This window comes from Chrysemys picta, chromosome 10, assembly GCF_011386835.1.
Source record: "Chrysemys picta bellii isolate R12L10 chromosome 10, ASM1138683v2, whole genome shotgun sequence".
NCBI classification, from domain to species: Eukaryota; Metazoa; Chordata; order Testudines; family Emydidae; genus Chrysemys; species Chrysemys picta.
In genome coordinates this window covers 71,061,683-71,080,710 of record NC_088800.1, presented here as the reverse complement: position 1 = coordinate 71,080,710, position 19,028 = coordinate 71,061,683, and the positions used below count along the sequence as shown (strand labels likewise).

Below are 19,028 nucleotides of genomic sequence, written 5' to 3'. Positions count from 1 at the left end.
GTACTGGGGGCTTAGAGTGCACCAGACAGCATTTTCTGTCTTTTCATTGTTTTTCTTTGTAGTACCTAGCAGAATAAGGCTACTGGAATCCGAACTAAGCAATTCTTCCTGCTGCCTACTAGGCCTTGATTATTTAAACTAGTATTAAGTTATGGAAGGTTATATGAGCCTATTAGCAGAAGCAACACCTATGATGCCTTATTGTCTTTCAAGCCTTAATCATGAATTGTCATTAGCACTCAAGAGTCCAGCATACCAATGTTGAAGCCTGTGTTTCCAGGGTAGCAGTTTACCAAACCTTGTCCTTACCTGTAGTTCATTTCTTGAGAGGAAGTAAACACCAGCACAACAAGCAGCTGCTATTCCCAAGGAAGCCACCCAAACCACCAGATGAATAGCGATACGAGCAATTTTCTGCTTTAGAGAAAGGTTCAGTACCTCGAGGGTCACTTCAGACAGGGATTCCTGCAATCAAACACTTGCTAATTAAGCATAGGCCTTAGTCAATAATATAACAACAACAACAACATCTAGCTCTTACCTAGTGCTATTGAGCAATAGATCTCAAAGTCATTTACAAAGGTTGTTAGTATCATTACCCACATTTTATAAATGGGGAAACTGAGGCATAGAGAGGGGCAGTGACATGTCCAACATTTCCCAGCAGACTAGTGGCCAAGCCAGGAATAGAACTCAGGTTTGACACATGGCCAGAAAGGGTTAAGCAGCTCGCAGGCTAATTGATGCAGATTCAACGTTTAGAGACATGTTAGAAAAGTATGTAAATGTTAATTAGGGCCACTGCATCTTAGATAGGCTAGAACTTTGAAATGCAAACTTGTATTGTTACTAATACTAATTGTATGCATTTACTTATATCTTCTTAGATGTTAGCCATGTAAACAGACAGTTCCTGTCTATTACTATAGCTACTGATTCAGAGATCAAAAGGGAATATTAACATTTAGATGAATCTTGGGTGAAATAATGTCATTGTCTATATGTCTCTTTAAAGTTTGTGATAAACTGCTTAATGGATAAATTACTTTATGTTAATCCATGTAGTTAATTACCCATGACGTTTGGGAAGCAGAAGGTTACATCAAAAGCCTATTGTTCTCCCAGGTCAAGAGGCTGGTAGAAAACTGTATAAAAGACTCTTGGGATCTGATTATTTCATTTCAGATCTGCCTGATGCTTTAAGCAGGGGACGCTTAAGTCATAAAACTGAGATCTCCAGTCCCACCTGGATCACCCGGAATATGAACATTGGACTATAACCTATGGAATAAGTCTGAAAGAACTTTTTGCAGCTATAAAGCTCACCATCTCTACTATAAAACTGAACTTAGAATTGTACTCATGTCTGTATGTAATACTGATCTTTTAACCAATACTCTCTCTCTTTGCTTTTTTTTAATACATTTCAATTTAGTTAATAAGAATTGGCTGTCAGCGTGTATTTGGGTAAAATCTGAAATATTCATTAACTTGGGAGGTAATGTGTCAAATCCTTTAGGATTGGTAGAACTTTCTTATATGATGAATAAGATTTTCAGTAATCTTCAGCATATCTGATTTGGGTGTCTGGGTGGAAGCCCAAGGCTGGGTTGCTATAAGGGAACTGTGTTTTGGCTTCTGTGCAACCAGTGAGGTATTGTGGAAGCTGTTTTATGTTAGTTTGGTAACTCTAAGCATTGGGACATCCACTAGCTTTGGGGACTGTCTGCCACATTCTTTGCAGTTTTCCCTAATTGAGTAATATCAGGGTGGCCCCCAGTACCTTGGTCACACCAGGTCTCATAAATCCCAGGCCAGTGCTCTCTCCACACCTGTCCTAAGTGACCACTCAAGGGATAGAATACAGGTGATCTCTTAGGGCTGGTCTCCACTATGGGAAGATTGATGCTGCTGCAATGGATACAGCAGGGATCGATTTAGTGGGTCGAGTGAAGACCCACTAGATCAACAGCAGAGCGCTCTCCAGTACTCCATCTCTCTTAGAAGAGTAAGGGAAGTCGACTGGAGAGCATCTCCCATCGACGCAGCACAGTGAAGACACTGGGGTAAGTTGATCTAAGCTATGTCGAATCCAGCTACATTATTCACATAGCTGGAGTAGCGTAACTTAGGTCGACTTACCCCGGTAGTGAAGACAAGCCCTTAGTGCAGGCAGCACAATTGTACTCACTATGTTTGGGGCAGTCTCTTGTACAAGTTTCATCATACTTCATAGTTAGGGCTACAGCTCCCAACGGTGCCTTACTACCTAAGTGATCCAATACCAAGAAAACCAAACTCACAATGATAAAAAAGGCCAAAAATAAAGGAAAAAACATGAGCTAGGGGCAAGGCACCGTTCGTTCATGTGCACAGCCGTATAGGATATGCCACAATGAGGGAGAGAAGCATGTTATATGGAAATAATCTCAGTTAAATCAGCAGTATGCTAGATAATGCCAGGCAAAGAGCAGTGTGTTCCCCCCACCTTCTAGCTAAAGGCCACTGTTTGGCTGCAGGTCTGAAAAAAAAATAGAGCTGGGCAAATATTCATGCCACAGTTGTAGAGATTCAACTGCCAGGACAAAAAAGAAGGAGCTAGAAAAAAATTCCTTTAGAAATATATTGTTAAGCCAATGGCAGGTAAGTAAATGGCTCCTAACAGAAAACCTTCACATAGTCAACTAGTGGAGTAGGAAGAAGTTGGATCTCTGAAGTATCCGATGGCACTTTCTTGAGCAAGTCATACATTCAAACCGAGAGTTAGATCTGCTCACACGGGGAGAGGATTTCTTTCCGATCCATTTCATTCTGTACCTTTATTTGTGTACTGAGATTGCTTTGCTTCAGTTTCACAGCTTTCTCATTGGTTATATTGAAGTCCCAGATGCAGAGAAGCTTGGCAGCACTTCCAGAGTAAGTCTGAAGATTGATGAAGTTCTTACAGAAGGACTTTGCCATGCTGCAGTAGAAGTTACACGCAGGAGATCAGTATTAGGGAAAGGCAGGGAGTCTTTGAGAGGAAAGACCCAAACAGAGTGTGGGGGGGGGGGAATCAGTCTTGCAAACTACAGAAAACTACCTTCCTTGATTAGTGAATGTAGAGTTCAGTTACAGTCACTCCCCTTTCCCTTTATGCACATTTTACAGATGGGGAAACTGAGGTCAACAGGTCTCTTTACATACCCTGCTACTTCCTGCCTTCTTTTCCCCTATTCCATGTCAGCAATGGCTGCGTCTGAAGGGCCATTTCAATGCAGCAAATCACCCGTGGAAGTTATGGACAGCAGCATTCATAACGGGATTACACTCAACTGACTAAGCCAGAATTCTTCTGGGGGGTCATTGGTGTCTTTGCAGTGATTCTACACCCTGTCTGGTGGGTCTGGCAGCACTTTGGACACTGTGTAGCCCTAAACTGGGGAAATTTGATGACAGCGTATTTAATTTCAGCAGATTCTTTTATTACTATCAGGAACTAGAAACAGGAATTCGTCAACAGCAGCATGTCCAAATTAGTGGCCAAGGATATTATTACTACTACTAGTAGACGCTCTTAAAATGTGAATAGCATTTTTGTCTTCCTACAGATATATCCATTTTAAAGTGCAGGAGGAATATATAGTTATTGTACCTGTACACCAAGCTAAAGAAGCAGATGATGAAATAAATCCCAATAGTGAAAATATAGGCCAGCTGCATGTTATAGGAAGAATTGTTCTCAGTTTTCGTGATTGTAGAGTTGGTGTAAAAACCGTAGTAGAGCACTGTTTTTTTAAAATAACCCTAAAATGATATGGAAATTGGATTAGCACTCAAAAGACATGCTGTTGATTGAATAAAGTGGAGTACTCAAGGGTCTGATCCTGCAAAACTTGATTGACAGGAATAGACCCATTCACCCCAATGAGATCACTCTTGCTAGTAAGGTTTTTGCAGGATTAGGCCCTCCTTTCCCCCCAACTACTGATCACAATTTTACAGGTGCCAAGTGCTTCTTGTGGCCAATGAAGCACCCCTCCTTTTCCTAGAGATCAACGGGAGGAGCTGCAGGTGCACAACACCTTGAAGGAGTGGACCTTAGTTAAAATTATTGCAACTGGCATTAGATCAAAGGTTATTTGGCCACCTTTCCGAGGACACACTCTGTAAATACTGTACTTTAATCCCTTCTTGCTATACTTTTACTTTGCATCCAGAAACTTAGGAACACAACAGTTTTACAACTGAAGACTGAGAACTGTTAACTGAAATGCACAAATGCAACATTGCAAGAGAATTCCAGCAGGAATATTCATATTTACCCTTCTTAAAAAAACAACATGGCATCCTCACATTGAGAAGGTCTTAGCTACCAGTCTGGGTTATTATTTCACTAGATAGACACCCGCCCCACCTCGTGTACAGTGGAAATGATGCAACCTTCTTGTAAAGGTCAGGTGTGGAAAAAACTAACCTCCCCCAAAAAGGAACAGCTCCTCCTCTCTGACCAAATAAACAACCAAACAGTAGCTTAGTGTCAGTAAAATTAGCACAATATGGGATACTGGGATGTTTTCCTTTAGGTTTTTCTTCCCCCCAAAAATATTTAGATATTTAGGCCCTGATGGTGTAGAGATCCCAGCACACATTTAAAGGTCCATTCGAGTAATGCCCCGCTGACTTCAACCCGTCTCTAGGCAAGGATTTGCCCAGCTCCTTGCAAAAATCAAGAATTCAGTGCTTATGAAATGTGCCAGGTTCACAGCATTGGAAACTGAAGTCCTTAACATATCTGCAGAAGCAGGATAGCATGGGAAGATTCACTGCTGATAGTGTCTTAGGATAATTCAGAAGGGGTTAAAGGATAATGCAGTCTTCATGCCTATTCAATCGCTCGCTGAGAGGCTGTCAAAAAGGCACCAAGCAGTTTTTGAATAGGACACAAATGCTCTAGGAATTAGAGTGAGATCAATTAATATCATACAGGCTACTGGGCAGCTTATGAAACTATAAGGCAAATTAAAAATTTTACAGTGACCAGAAGAAAATAAGAACACTATTAAAACTTCCACCACTCCACTGAGCTGTTACTAGAAAATACTTCTGGCTATTTTTTTACATTAGGATGATTTTATAAAATATCTCTCTTGTATACAGTACTAGTTTGGGCCCGCCTCTACATACTTACAGCCCCGGTCAGAAGCTCCAGACCGTTGAACGAAAGATTATTTGGTCCTGATGCTATAAGCTGTGGGATTGTTATGAAGCTGAAGTTTACAAGGAATGAGAAGATGTTGAAAGTCAGTAACCACTTCAGAAAAACAAAATAGGAAAGAACACTGGTTCCAAACTTGCCACGGATGACTTTCAGAGTCTTCTGCCATAGTTGCAATAAGTGCAAATATTCTGACAGGCCATTTTTAAATCGCCGATAGGACTAATATTAGAAGGAGATAGAAATATGATCATTAACAGGCAATCTGATACTGCACTTGTTACATAGTATTCAAATTAAAGTCACACAAGACAATCCCACATTTCTCATATTTGTATTTTTAAATTAGGAACATTTTCCCTCCTTCACTTTCTTCTCATTTGTAGGATGCCTTTCCTTGACTTGAGCTCTTAAATGCTACCATAATCCAACTTAATAAATAAATAATTAAAATAAAATAAAATAAAAGTGCACTGGTTCTTTGGCCTATTGGCAAGTAAAGGTAACACAAGGGAATATGCTATGCAATGCTGGAGTGAGCAATGAGATCTTAGTTAAAAAAAGTTTAACCCAACTTGTGTGAACAAGGCAGGTTACACTTACCAATGCTGTTTTGTACAGACAGTGTGTACAACAGTTAATCTGAGTACTGGAGCTCCCAGATTTTTTTGTTTTCTCCATGAGAACTTTATTCCTGTGGAACAGCATGGAGGAGGGTGATTAAAACAATGAAGAACTTCTCATTTAACATACCACATTGTGTTTAACAGACTTCTGCAAACACAAATGTTATGCACGTGCTCAGGAGCACAGCTGGGCAGGATATGGCCAGCGTATACTTTTGAGAGTTTAAAAATTTTTACCATCCTAAATCTGGACAAAAAGTCAACATCACAAAAAATTTAGCTAGCTGAAAAAGGCCCCTCCCCCCGCCAAATAATAAACAAATAATTTTCAGTTTGGGTCAATCGAAACATTTTATTTCAATTTCAAGATTTTTAATGCTTTCAGTCTAATTAGTTTCACATTTCAAAACAGAAAGTTGTTTCAAACCAGAGCAAAAAATCAGAATTTTTCATTAAAATTGTCAGAAAAAATCATTTTGACATTTTATAAACTTTTTTTAAAAAAATTTCAGGTTGGAAAATTCATCTAGAAATCAACCTGGTTTTGAAAACAGTTATAGTTTTGAAAAGGAGAATTTTTCAGAAAAAAAAGATAATCAAAAAATTCCCAACCAGCTCTACTCTGTAGCAGCCAAAAAGTTATTAAAATGTGGACTTTAACGAGAGCACTTTGCTGTTTGTCTTTCTGTTAACTGGCAATCTGCCTCAGGACAGACAAGTCTGGTGCCAATCTAGCCTCCTTGCATCTAACACCTACTTATTGTTGGTGATGGGCTTTGGATATCCTCTACAATGGCACTGTGATAGTGACAAATCAGCCATTACTTTCAACCTCTTTTGCTTGGCCTCTTCTCCACTCTTATTGCTGAAAACTCTTTTGAAACTCTTAAACATCACAATCCACATTTCATATGACATTTCTTATATAAACAGAACAGATATTGCTGTCAACGAGAGGAAACATTGCTCCCATCGAACAAAAATGCACATCCTGCCATCCTTACTGAATGCTGATTTGCCTTGTAAGATGCTACTTTAAAACAGGTTATTATTTTCCAGTTGTTTTGTTCCATAATTGACCTAGAATCTAGCGAGGAAATATGCAGACACCTGCATTTGTTAAGTAAATGCCAGAAACAGTATGTGTGTTCACATCAGTACTAAGCTGTAATAAACATTCTGCTTTTACCTGATGTCTCTCTTTTCTTTCATGGTCTTTGGTGTCTTCTGGATTGCTTTAACTCTCTCTCTGCTGGACATGCTTGCAAGATTTTTGATCAATTTTTCTTCTGTAGGTGGGATGTACAAAAAAAAATTATATCCATCCAGAACTTTAGATAACAACATCTTAACTTTCATACAAAGAATGAGAGGAGGAAGACTGGAAATAAGACAGGTTTCAGAGTAGCAGCCGTGTTAGTCTGTATCCGCAAAAAGAAGAACAGGAGTACTTGTGGCACCTTAGAGACTAACAAATTTATTAGAGCATAAGCTTTCGTGGACTATAGCCCACTTGCTATATGCATCCGAAGAAGTGGGCTATAGTCCACGAAAGCTTATGCTCTAATAAACTTGTTAGTCTCTAAGGTGCCACAAGTACTCCTGTTCTTCTTTTTTTGGAAATAAGACATCCAATATACTACCAAGACTCAGCTAAATGATGGGAAATTGAGAGCTAGTGATAGCTAGCAGTGGTATTGCACTAAATATTCTTAGTTTTCTGGAATGAATGTTTCTGTAATACATTGGGAGAATACAGTTTTTAATGCTTTCAAAAATTATCCATACCCAGTGATGGTTTACTGTTAGTACGATGGACTGTAATACAAAATAAGCAAAAACATTGACTCAAGCTTTCCAAAAAGGTTCTTACTCGCTGTTTTTTCTAGTGGGGTTTTGGTTTCTATATTTTCATAAAAAACAAACCTAGTGAACTGAAAATTAATTCTGTTTAAAAAAGATATTTAGTTAGTAGTAGTGTGTAAATTTAGCGCTAATGGAAACAAATTGTACTTTTGCTGAAAAGCTTTTTAGATATGGTGCTCTGATCTGTTATTTTGAGGCTTATGCGTTTTAATAATTGTCAGTTTGAGAGAGTCACTTGAATGTGAATCTAAAAATGTAAAATAGCATCAGCTAGGGCATAAAAGCCATGTCTACACTAGGAAAAATGGTGTAGTTTAAAAACATGTCAGGTAGCACGTTAATTAACACATTAAAATTCTAGTGTAGATTAAACAGTTATCATTTTAACCCATGTTAGCCAGGCACAATAAAACCTTGTGGGGAGCTTAAGGTTTACCGCAACCAGTTAACATGTGTTAGAACTACAACTTGCCTTATCTAGACAGGATTTTAGCACAATTAATGAACATGTTAGCTAACATGCCAAATATACATCTTCTTTCCTAGTGAAGACAAGGCCAAATATTGCAAAACACAACCATGTCAGGCTTTTACACCCAACTCTTGCTAATGTATTTAGCAAGCCCAACCCTCAACACCCCTACTGTTTCACAGCTGGGTTTCACTAGTGTAGAGACTGCCATTTGTGGCAAGTTGTTTCAAGTTCTCTTGTGGTTCTATATTGGCTATCAAGGCCTTCCACATTTTTCTGGGATAAGAATATATTTAAATCCCCCATTATTTCTCTAAGTAACTTACCTTGTTTATATTTGTCTTCGTTATACGTTTCTGCATTTGAGTCTAGTCTAAGAAGGCTGGAAGGCATCCTGTAGACCAGGTCAGCTTGTCTTCTGTTATATCTCTGACTGAAGCTACCTGAACAAGACACACTTTTTAGTGAACTAAGAAATTTAATGCCAAATTTGCTTAGCCAGACCTGTTCATTACGCATTCACTTTCCACGTAGTCCAGCTAAGTAAAGAATACCCATCCTCCCACATTTGATGTGTAATTTTTCAGACTTGAAAACTGAACTTTAAGGGCCAGACTGGGATACATGCACCGTAAACCCTACTACACAAGGACTCACACTGACTTCAGTGAGATTATTGCTGGAATAACATACTATTCAGCATAAGAAAGGGTATCTGAATCTGGCCCTAAGAGATAGGCTCCCGTTTTCTTATCAGAGTTCAACACATCTTCTCACCCCTATCCCAATATTCAAAAACACTGACATTTCTATGTTCACTGGATGCTTATACCTTCCTCTATTGAAGCTGAAGAGCGAGAAAAGTTTACAAACACCATTTTCTGGTCACTCGCAGCCACTTGGGAAGAAGATGCAGGCAGCTCAGAGCTGCATTCCCCTTCTGCATTTAGATTTCCTAGGGTTAGAAGACCAGGAAAGTCTAAAGTGTCTGCTAACAAATGCTCCCTTTGTGGTCTTCAGCAATTTCTCCCTTCAGATCTGAATAAACAACGGGGATAGTAGCATTTGTACTCAGAGCCAGTTTTCTTTGTATCCATTTAAAAGGATTAGAGAAAGGAAAATATGTTTGTCTTTTTTCTGAGGTACTCCCTGGACTCTCAAGGTCTGGATGTTTATCCTTCAGTTGATTGCTCTGGATATCCATTTCCCAAGCATAAAAAGTCTTAAGGAGAAATTTATTAAGTTTCTCTCCCTCTCTCTATGTTCTATAATGAGGAATTTTGAAACAGGTCATTTCCATGAAGCAATAGAATTGTTACTTTCCAGTAAGACTCCAATTTCCCCCCCAAATCAGATGTTAACCAGATCCATTTACATGTTCCTAAAAGGTTAAGGTTGGTTAAGGATAGCTAAGAGAGGTGTTTTTCCAGCGTATCTAGGCAACAACTCTAGAAGAGAATTCTTCATTATAGGAATTCTAGAAGCAGCAAACAGTTACCAAATATGTCACAGTGAAAAGGATTACAGGATGCTGAAACCTGATGGATCTACAATATAGTCTGTTATGCAGGGCACAGACAATAAATTGCCACTAATATCATCATTTTAAGACTGACTGCGTTCCAGTATCTAGTCAAAGATTCAACCCTACACTATTCCAGTCCCAAAGGACATGTCGTTTGATTGCCTGGGTGGTGGGTGAACAAGTCCGTGGGGGAGGCTCGCCCCTCCCTCTCTGCCCAAGGCCCACCCCTTTAGGTACTACTAAGGACTATCCTTCACACAAACACATGATGGGCCAAATTCTCTGCTGGTGTAAATCCACTGACATCAGTGGAAGCACCGTAGCAAAGAATTTGGCCCCACAACCCCCTGAATAACTTCACAAGTGATTTACAGGGGTACAGCTGCTTATAGGGAATTCACGTTTAAATAGGTGACTCTGCTTCATACCATACTCTTCATTTACAGCTGGGGGGGTGAGGCAAGGGAACAGTTTGCATGTCCCACACATACATTTTTGAGAGTTAAAAATTTCTTCTCAGATCGAATCATGATGAAAAGTCCAAATCTCAAAAATATTCACCAAAAAAAAAAAAAAATCCAGGTCAATCAAAACTTTTTGTTTCAATTTCAGCCTCTCCCCATCTCCTTTGAAATTAAGCTAAAAGGTTTTAAAAGTGAAAAGTCACTGAATTGGAAAGTCTGATGTTTTTGTTTTTAAAATGTCAAGACATTTGGACATTTTCCCCCCTACAACTTTTTTTTCCAAGTTGGGAGATTCCTCAAATCAAAACCTGTTTCATGAACAGTCTCAGTTTAGATAAACAGGCATTTTTTGATAAAAAAATGATTCATCAAAAAATTCCCAACCACCTCTATTTTCATTGCCATGAGATGGGGTCCAATCAAAAGGTTCCGGGAAGCTCTGGTACAATGAAGTAGTGTTGTCAAGAAATATTTTGATATTTAATGGTGACTAGGATTCAGTGAGGACTCCTGGACAATCAGCCACCTGAACTAAATAAAGAACCTTCCACATTCATTAGTATGAAATATCTTATCAAGGGATAAAGTCTGGTTAGTTTAAGCCTAAGAAAGCTGTCATCCTCCTTTGGAGATTAAAGTTTCAATGTTCTCATTGGCCATTCCATCTTTGTGCCTTAAACCTTACCTCCATCAGACACATCAGAAGATCTGCGTACATAAGGACCATCCACGGCATGAAAGGTGGAGGGAGATGTGTATGCTAATTCTGGCTCATACTCAAAGGAAGGATTAACTGTTAGAGGGAAAAGCAGAAGCATTAAGCCACAAAGAAATGTTTAAAACAGTTCACAGAAGATTGGGTTTGTTGATATAGTAATAAACTCAGTGCTACTGTGCATAGCACAATAGATCCTTGAATTATTCTCGTCCCTCGTTCTAATACTGTACACCCATTTAAAATCCATCATTATATTGTATAGTATAGTTACACCATGCCGTAGACTACTGAAAGGCAAACGTAATGATGCTAGCTGCCTACATTTTCAAGAGTAGCTAGTGATTGTGGGTGTTTCCATTTTTGGAGGCTCAACATAAGACATCATAAAGGTACCTGATTTTCAGAAAGTGCTCCAAAAAAACAAAAACAAAAAAATGGGCCTCATTATGGCGTCTCAAGTTGGGCACCCAGAAAAGAAAGCACCCAAACCCCACTAATCACTTTTTAAAACGTAGGTAACTAATGTTAACGTTCTGTTTTTCCCCCTCCCAAGCACAACATAACAAAAAATAAAACTCTGGAGTGACAGGATGGAAATAATCCTTGCTAAAATGTTCTTTTTTTTAAAAAAACTAAGGGTTTTCCTCCCTCTCATTTTGCCCACAAAGATGTTACATTTTAGTTTCCTAAGAGGGACACTTCTATAAAACATGCTCTGGCCTGATCCTGCCTTGAATGTAGAGCTCCTTTAGAAATCAAGATGAGCAGGTATTTGGATCAACTTCAGGAATGGATCCCCAAAATACAGTCGGTTATACATAGGATTTTGCTATGTGGAATTACATACTATGTGGATTTCCATATGGATTTGTGTTGGGCCCAGCCGACCTCGATGCGCTGTGGCTATATTGGAAGCCAGGCTGCATCGAGGCCATTGGTATAGCCATGGGATAATCCTGGTTTCTTTGTCCTCTTCCACTGCGACCTTCATAGGAATCGTACAACGAGTCATCATCCAGGGAGGACTCAGGAAGCTTTTGGTGAAAGGATGAATTCCTTTCTCTGCTGTGTGAGCAAACAAACAAAAAGGAGGGACTAACAGTGACCAGAAAGGTAAGATATATCTATTTGCCTTTGTTTCTAGATGTGCAGTAGTCAAACAATTTTTTGATATAAATAAGTTATGTATCATCTTACTTTACCACATTTTAAAACATTTTCACAATATACAATCCTTAGAATCAAAGCTCTGACATAAGTGCTAATCATGAACTGAATTAAAGAGACGAAAACTTCAGTCCCACTGAAGTCAGTGGGAGGACCACTCAAAGTAAGTATATGCATAAGCATTTATAAAATCAGGCTCCAAGCTCCTAGCGTGCAGCAAACTTTTTGGCTGCACATCTGCTGAAAAATTGATAAAACCAACAAATCCCTGGTACCTGCAACTATAAATCCTGGAACATATTAATTTAAAGTATAAAATAATAACAAAGCCACTATGACAAATGTAGAAATGTAAAAATACAGAGTAGTTGAGGTATGATTGAGCCAACTACTGTTGGTGCAAGGTACAAGTTTTCAGTGACACAGAGCTCTTCTTCAGATCTGTACCTTCCACCAACAGAAGTTGGTCCAGTAAAAGATATTACCTCACCTAACTTGTCTCTCTCATATCCTGGCACCTTCATGGCTAAAACAACACTGCAAAAGACAGACTCCACAGACATTCTCAGACAAGAACTAAGGAGTGATTTAAATGAATGGGAAAAATAGAACTGGTAACAAGTTCCATCCCCCACACTCCCATGAGTTCTAAATATTCAATTTCCTTTATTACCAACAGTACTATTGTTCAGAACTTTTATAAATTATTACTCAAACTTACCTTCTGTCAATCTCCAATGTCTCTGAGTAGTGATAGTCTGGGTTTTCAAAAGCTTCATTATAGTGATAAGTCATGATGAATCTGATTCCTTGATTGTAGGTGAGAAATCTTCTTTACCCGAAGTCTTTATTGCTTCAGTATTATATTAGTGGGTGATTCATTTTGAATCTAATAAAAGACAAAAATTAGATCCAATAGATTTTCTGCCTAATAGCAAGGAACAAAAAGAATAGATGTCAGCATCTGAACAAGACAAAAAATGGCTTTATTCTTCCTGGAGTAATAATGAATAAAGCAATAAGATCTGTATAAATGGAGAACAGTCTCAAGTGAGTATAGCACCATCTGGGTCCTATTTACCCTCTGGACAACATGTATTTACTGGTAGTTACAAAGATAGCAAATTTCACTATGTAGAAATACAAGCCCTTATCTAAAATTAAAGCACTAGACTTGAGCATGAAGATTTTGTGTAAAAAGATTTTCCCAACATTTTGACAACATAGAAACCAGTTTTTTTAAAAGATATATAACAAACCAATGATCCCTGATCTACAGACTGATCCTGTTTCGCTTTAGATACATTTCACTGATTTCAAACCGGAGCCCAGCTCCTGCAATTGGTACATCTATAGAGATTTTCATCTGTAGATCTGAAGAGAGGTGGTTAAGTATAGCTGGTTATGTCTTCACTGCTTTAAAAAAGGTAATTTTTTACATCGCGATAGCTACCTCAGGCCTGGTCTACACTATGAGTTTAATTCGAATTTAGCAGCGTTAAATCGAATTAACCCTGCACCCGTCCACACAACGAAGCCATTTATTTCGAAATAAAGGGCTCTTAAAATCGATTTCTGTACTCCTCCCCGACCAGCGGAGTAGCGCCAAAATCGAAATTGTCATTTCGAATTAGGGTTAGTGTGGCCGCAATTTGATGATATTGACCTCCGGGAGCTATCCCACAGTGCACCATTGTGACCGCTCTGGACAGCAATCTGAACTCAGATGCACTGACCAGGTAGACAGGAAAAGCCCCGCGAACATTTGAAATTTATTTCCTGTTTGCCCAGCGTGGAGAGCAAAGGTGACCACAGAGAGCTCATCAGCACAGGTAACCATGCAGGTCGATAATCGAAAAAGAGCACCATCATGGACCGTACGGGAGGTACTGGATCTGATCGCTATATGGGTAGAGGATTCAGTGCTAGCAGAACTTCGTTCGAAAAGACGAAATGCCAAAACTTTTGAAAAAATCTCCAAGGGCATGATGGAGAGAGACCACAATAGGGATTCAGATCAGTGCCGCGTGAAAGTCAAGGAGCTCAGACAAGCCTATCAAAAAACAAAGGAGGCAAACGTTCGCTCCGGGTCAGAGCCGTGAACATGCCGCTTCTACGCCGAGCTGCATGCAATTCTAGGTGGGGCTGCCACCTCTACCCCACCTCTGACCGTGGATTCTGAGGCGGGGGTAATCTCATCAGCCACACCTGAGGATTCTGAGGAGGGGGAAGAGGAGGAGGACGAGCTTGTGGAGAGCACACAGCACTCCGTTTTCCCCAACAGCCAGGATCTTTTTCTCAGCCTGAAAGAAGTACCCTCCCAAGCCAGTATCCAAGACTATGACCCAATGGAAGGGACCTCAGGTGAGTTTACCTTTTAAAATATAAAACTTGTTTTAAAAGCAAGCGTTTTTTAATGATTACTTTGCCCTGAGGACTTGGGATGCATTCGCGGCCAGTACAGCTACTGGAAAAGTCTGTTAACGTGTCTGGGGTTGGAGCGGAAATCCTCCAGGGACATCTCCATGAAGCTCTCCTGGAGGTACTCCAAAAGCCTTTCCACAAGGTTCCTGGGTAGTGCAGCCTTATTCCATCCTCCATGGTAGGACACTTGACCACGCCATGCTAGTAGCAAGTAATCTGGTATCATTGCATGACAAAGCCTGGCAGCGTATGGTCCCGGTGTTTGCTGGCATTCAAGCAACATCCGTTCTTTATCTTGCTGTGTAATCCTCAGGAGAGTGATATCGCTCATGGTAACCTGGTTGAAATACGGGAATTTAATTAAGGGGACAGAGGTGGCCATTCCTACCGGGCTGTTTGCCTGTGGCTGAAAAGAAATCCTTCCCTGCAGTTAGCCAAGCGCGGGGGCGGGTGGGGGGAAAGGCCCTGAGCTTTTCGCGTTTGGCTAGCAGGGATCTTCCCTGATACCAGCCACATGGTGGGGGGAGGGATAAAGCGATCATCCAGAGAATTGGATGGGGGGGGGGTTAGTTTGTTTTCTGCTGCTGAAGGTAAACAGGAAAACTGCAGCACTCAACGGGCTTTGCTTGGTATGTGGGAAAGGAGGGCGCAGAAGCCGAAAGACAATGGCTTAACATGGCCGCATGCAAGCCGAATTCTGTTGCCCGGACCTGCGTCTGTGATCTCTAGCAGCAAAGCCACAGGCACTCAGTATTAAGAGGCAAAATGCGACCTTGCACAGAAAGCACATGTACTACGTAATGTGAATAGTGTTGGTCACCGTGAAAGAGTATAAGCATTGTTCTGTAAAATGTATCTTTTTAAAAAAATTCTCTCCTTTTTTCCCTCCCTGCAGCAGCTGCAAATTTTTCAAGCCTCCCTCCTCCGTCCCAAAGGCTATCTCAGATAAGGCGTCGGAAAAAGAAGACGCGAGACGAGATGTTCGCGGAAATCATGGAATCCACCCGCAGTGAAAGAGCTCATCTGAATGAGTGGAAGGACACGGTTTCAAAGTATAGGAAAGATGCCAGTGAACGTGAGGACAGGAGGGACCAATGTGGGGACACCATGAGGGACTAACGTGAGGACAGGAGAGACCAACGTGAGGAGAGGAGAGACGCTCGAGATGAGAGGTGGCGGCAGGAAGATCAGAGGAGGCAGAATGCAACGCTGGGGCTGCTGCGTGAGCAAACAGACATGCTCCGGCGTCTGGTGGAGCTTCAGGAACGGCAGCAGGATCACAGACTGGCGCTACAGCCCCTGTGTAATCCCCCTCCCCATGTTCCATAGACTCCTCACCCAGACGTGTAAGAACGAGGGTGGGAGGCTCCGTGCACCTCCCATTCCACCCCAGTGGACAGCCCAAGCAAAAGGCTGTCATTTTTTTAACCTTTTTTTAGTGGCCTTTTTCTTCCTGCCAATCCTTCTCCCAAACCCCACCCAGGTTCCCTCCCTCTTTTTATAATCTATTAATAAAGAATAAATGATTTTTAAATGATAGTGACTTTATTTGGTTTGAAAGCAAGCTGGGGGAAGGAGGAGAGTGGGTTCCTTACAGAGAATGAGTCAATAAAGGGGGCGGGTTTTCATGAAGGAGAAACAAATAGATATTTCACACTGTAGCCTGGCCAGTCATGAAACTGGTTTTCAAAGCTTCTCAGATGCACAGCGCTTCCTGGTGTGCTCTTCTAATCGCTCTGGTGTCTGGTTGCGCGTAATCAGCAGCCAGGTGATTTGCCTCAGCCTCCCACCCCGCCATAAAGGTCTCCCCCTTACTTTCACAGAGATTGTAGAGCACACAGCAAGCAGCAATAACAACGGGGAGATTGGTTTGGCTGAGGTCTGAGCGAGTCAGTAACGATCGCCAGCGACCTTTTAAACGGCAAAATGCACATTCTACCACCATTCTGCACTTGCTCAGCCTGTAGTTGAACAGGTCCTGACTCCTGTCCAGGCTGCCTGTGTATGGCTTCATGAGCCATGGCATTAAGGGGTAGGCTGGGTCCCCAAGGATAACTATTGGCATTTCAACATCCCCAACGGTTATTTTCTGGTCCGGGAAGTAAGTCCCTTGCTGCAGCCGTTTAAACAGAGTAGTGTTCCTGAAGACACAAGCATCATGAACCTTTCCTGGCCAGCCCACGTTGATGTTGGTGAAACGTCTCTTGTGATCCACCAGTGCTTGCAGCACCATTGAAAAGTACCCCTTGCGGTTTACGTACTGGCTGCCCTGGTGCTCCGGTGCCAAGATAGGGATATGGGTTCCATCTATCGCCCCACCACAGTTAGGGAATCCCATTGCAGCAAAGCCATCCACTATGACCTGCACATTTCCCAGAGTCACTACCTTTCGTAGCAGCAGCTCAGTGATTGCTTTGGCTACTTGTATCACAGCAGCCCCCACAGTAGATTTGCCCACTCCAAATTGATTCCCGACTGACCGGTAGCTGTCTGGCGTTGCAAGCTTCCACAGGGCTATCGCCACTCGCTTCTCAACTGTGAGGGCTGCTCTCATCTTGGTATTCTGGCGCTCCAGGGAAGGGAACAGCAAGTCACAAAGTTCCATGAAAGTGCCCTTACGCATGCAAAAGTTTCGCAGCCACTAGGAATCGTCCCACACCTGCAACACTATGCGGTCCCACCAGTCTGTGCTTGTTTCCCGGGCCCAGAATCGGCGTTCCACGGATAGAACCTACCCCATTAACAACATGATCTCCAAAGCACTGGGGCCTGCGGATTGAGAGAATTCTGTGTCCATGTCCATGTCCTCATCACTCTTGTCGTTGCGCTGCTGTCGCCGCCTCCTCCTTGCCTCGTTTTTCTGGTCCTGGTTCAGCACAAACTGCACGAGAATGCGCGAGGTGTTTACAATGTTCATGATTGCTGTCTTGAGCTGAGCGGGCTCCATGCTTGCAGTGGTATGGAGTCTGCCAGGGCCAGCTCCAGGCACCAGCCCACCAAGCTTGTGCTTGGGGCGGCACCTGGAGGGGGGCGGCGCGGTGCTCCAGCTCTGGCCGCCGGGGACAGCGGAGCCCCGGCCGGGGCTCGCCACCCTCCCCCCGGCGCTCTGGCCGCCGGGGACAGCGGAGCCCCGGCCGGGGCTCTCTGCCCTCCCCCCGGGGCTCTGGCTGCCCTCCCCTGCTGCGCTGGGCGGGGGGGGGCGGCCGGAGGCTTCTTTGCCTGGGGCGGCAAAAAAGCCAGAGCCAGCCCTGGAGTCTGCAGTGTTCACCCAGGAAAAAAAGACGCGAAATGGTTGCCTGCCATTGCTTTCATGGAAGGAGGGAGGGGTGAGGATATACCCAGAACCACCTGCGACAATGTTTTTTGCCCCATCAGGCACTGGGATCTCAACCCAGAATTCCAATGGGCGGGGGCGACTGCGGGAACTATGGGATAGCTATGGGATAACTACCCACAGTGCAACGCTCCGGAAATCGACGCTAGCCCCGGTACATGGACGCACACCGCCGAATTAATGTGCTTGGTGTGGCCGCATACATTCAACTTTATACAATCTGTTTCCAAAATTCGAATTCTGTAAATTCGGATTAATCCTATCGTGTAGACATACCCTCACTGTACAATCCTAATGAGAGAAGACACTGTAGTTTTTGTTTCAATGTAGCTAGTCGAGGTCAACCCTGAGGGGAGGGAGTATACTCATTGAATGCTAGGAACATAGGGTAAAGGCCCAGCAGATAGCACACCACAAAAATATCCATGTTTATGTGAAAATAAATGAATACAAAGACAAGTGTACTATAATATATTATATCATGTTTTAGTATTGCGTATTATATCATGATCTAGTCACACAGCTATATCCAGATTAATGCCTTTGAGTACTTGTCAATAAAAGCTATATTAAGCAATTGAAATATATTCTGAAGTTGCCCATCCCACTTTGCAAACAGTTACTGACTGGAATCTGATATTTGCCCACAAGAGACTATAAACATAAGCACTTAATGCTAAACTTTTCATGTTGTTCCGGTAACAATCCCACACATGCCAAGATAGACCAAAGATTGCAAGAGCCTTAAAGTAACATATTAAGCCAGTAATCAGCTGACCAAATTAATCAGTTATGCAAGTATACATAGTTATATATATATATAAAATCCAAAACCTAATCCTTCCTCTTTGCAGCAGACAAAATGGGGGTTTTGCTTGAAGAAGGATTGACTCCCAGTTATTAATATAATAGTGAGAATTTTTCTTTAACAACACTCGATAAATAAGTTTTTTTAAGAATTGGTGTGTGCTAGATAAAAAAAAATAGTCTACCAGTTTTTTAGTAATTAGCACATTCACCCCACACCCAACTTAAAAGCATAGGGTTTAAAAGAATTGCCAGGTTTACAGTATAGTCACAGCCTACTGAGGAGAGCTGGCTGGAAAACAGTATTTCCCTCGCATAAAAAACTTAACTTTTTTGAAAAAAACCCTCCACTTTTGTTTTCATTCAGGACAAAAAGTCAAAAATTAGTAATTTTTCACAAGAAGAAGAATTTTTTTTTAGAATTTGAT

At 41.7% G+C, this 19,028-nt stretch overlaps 1 protein-coding gene across 17 annotated transcripts in view; it reads right to left on the bottom strand.

Moving 5' to 3' along the window:
* The window catches only part of TMC5 (transmembrane channel like 5), a 63,644-nt gene that overhangs the window by 19,530 nt on the left and 25,086 nt on the right, over window positions 1-19,028 (bottom strand). For 8 of the 17 annotated variants that reach the window (XM_065558907.1, XM_065558905.1, XM_005307202.5 and 5 more), the window contains 10 exons: window positions 12,757-12,924; window positions 11,716-11,933; window positions 10,836-10,943; window positions 8,488-8,604; window positions 7,013-7,112; window positions 5,801-5,891; window positions 5,171-5,419; window positions 3,635-3,786; window positions 2,818-2,962; window positions 310-465 (listed from right to left, as the gene is read on the bottom strand). In XM_065558907.1, the coding sequence (XP_065414979.1) occupies window positions 310-465; window positions 2,818-2,962; window positions 3,635-3,786; window positions 5,171-5,419; window positions 5,801-5,891; window positions 7,013-7,112; window positions 8,488-8,604; window positions 10,836-10,943; window positions 11,716-11,933; window positions 12,757-12,830 (1,410 nt within the window). In that variant the 5' untranslated portion in view covers window positions 12,831-12,924. Of the gene's footprint in view, window positions 1-309; window positions 466-2,817; window positions 2,963-3,634; window positions 3,787-5,170; window positions 5,420-5,800; window positions 5,892-7,012; window positions 7,113-8,487; window positions 8,605-10,835; window positions 10,944-11,715; window positions 11,934-12,756; window positions 12,964-19,028 lie in introns of all 17 variants that reach the window. The other 9 variants (XM_065558901.1, XM_065558910.1, XM_065558904.1 and 6 more) reach the window with 5 other exon arrangements.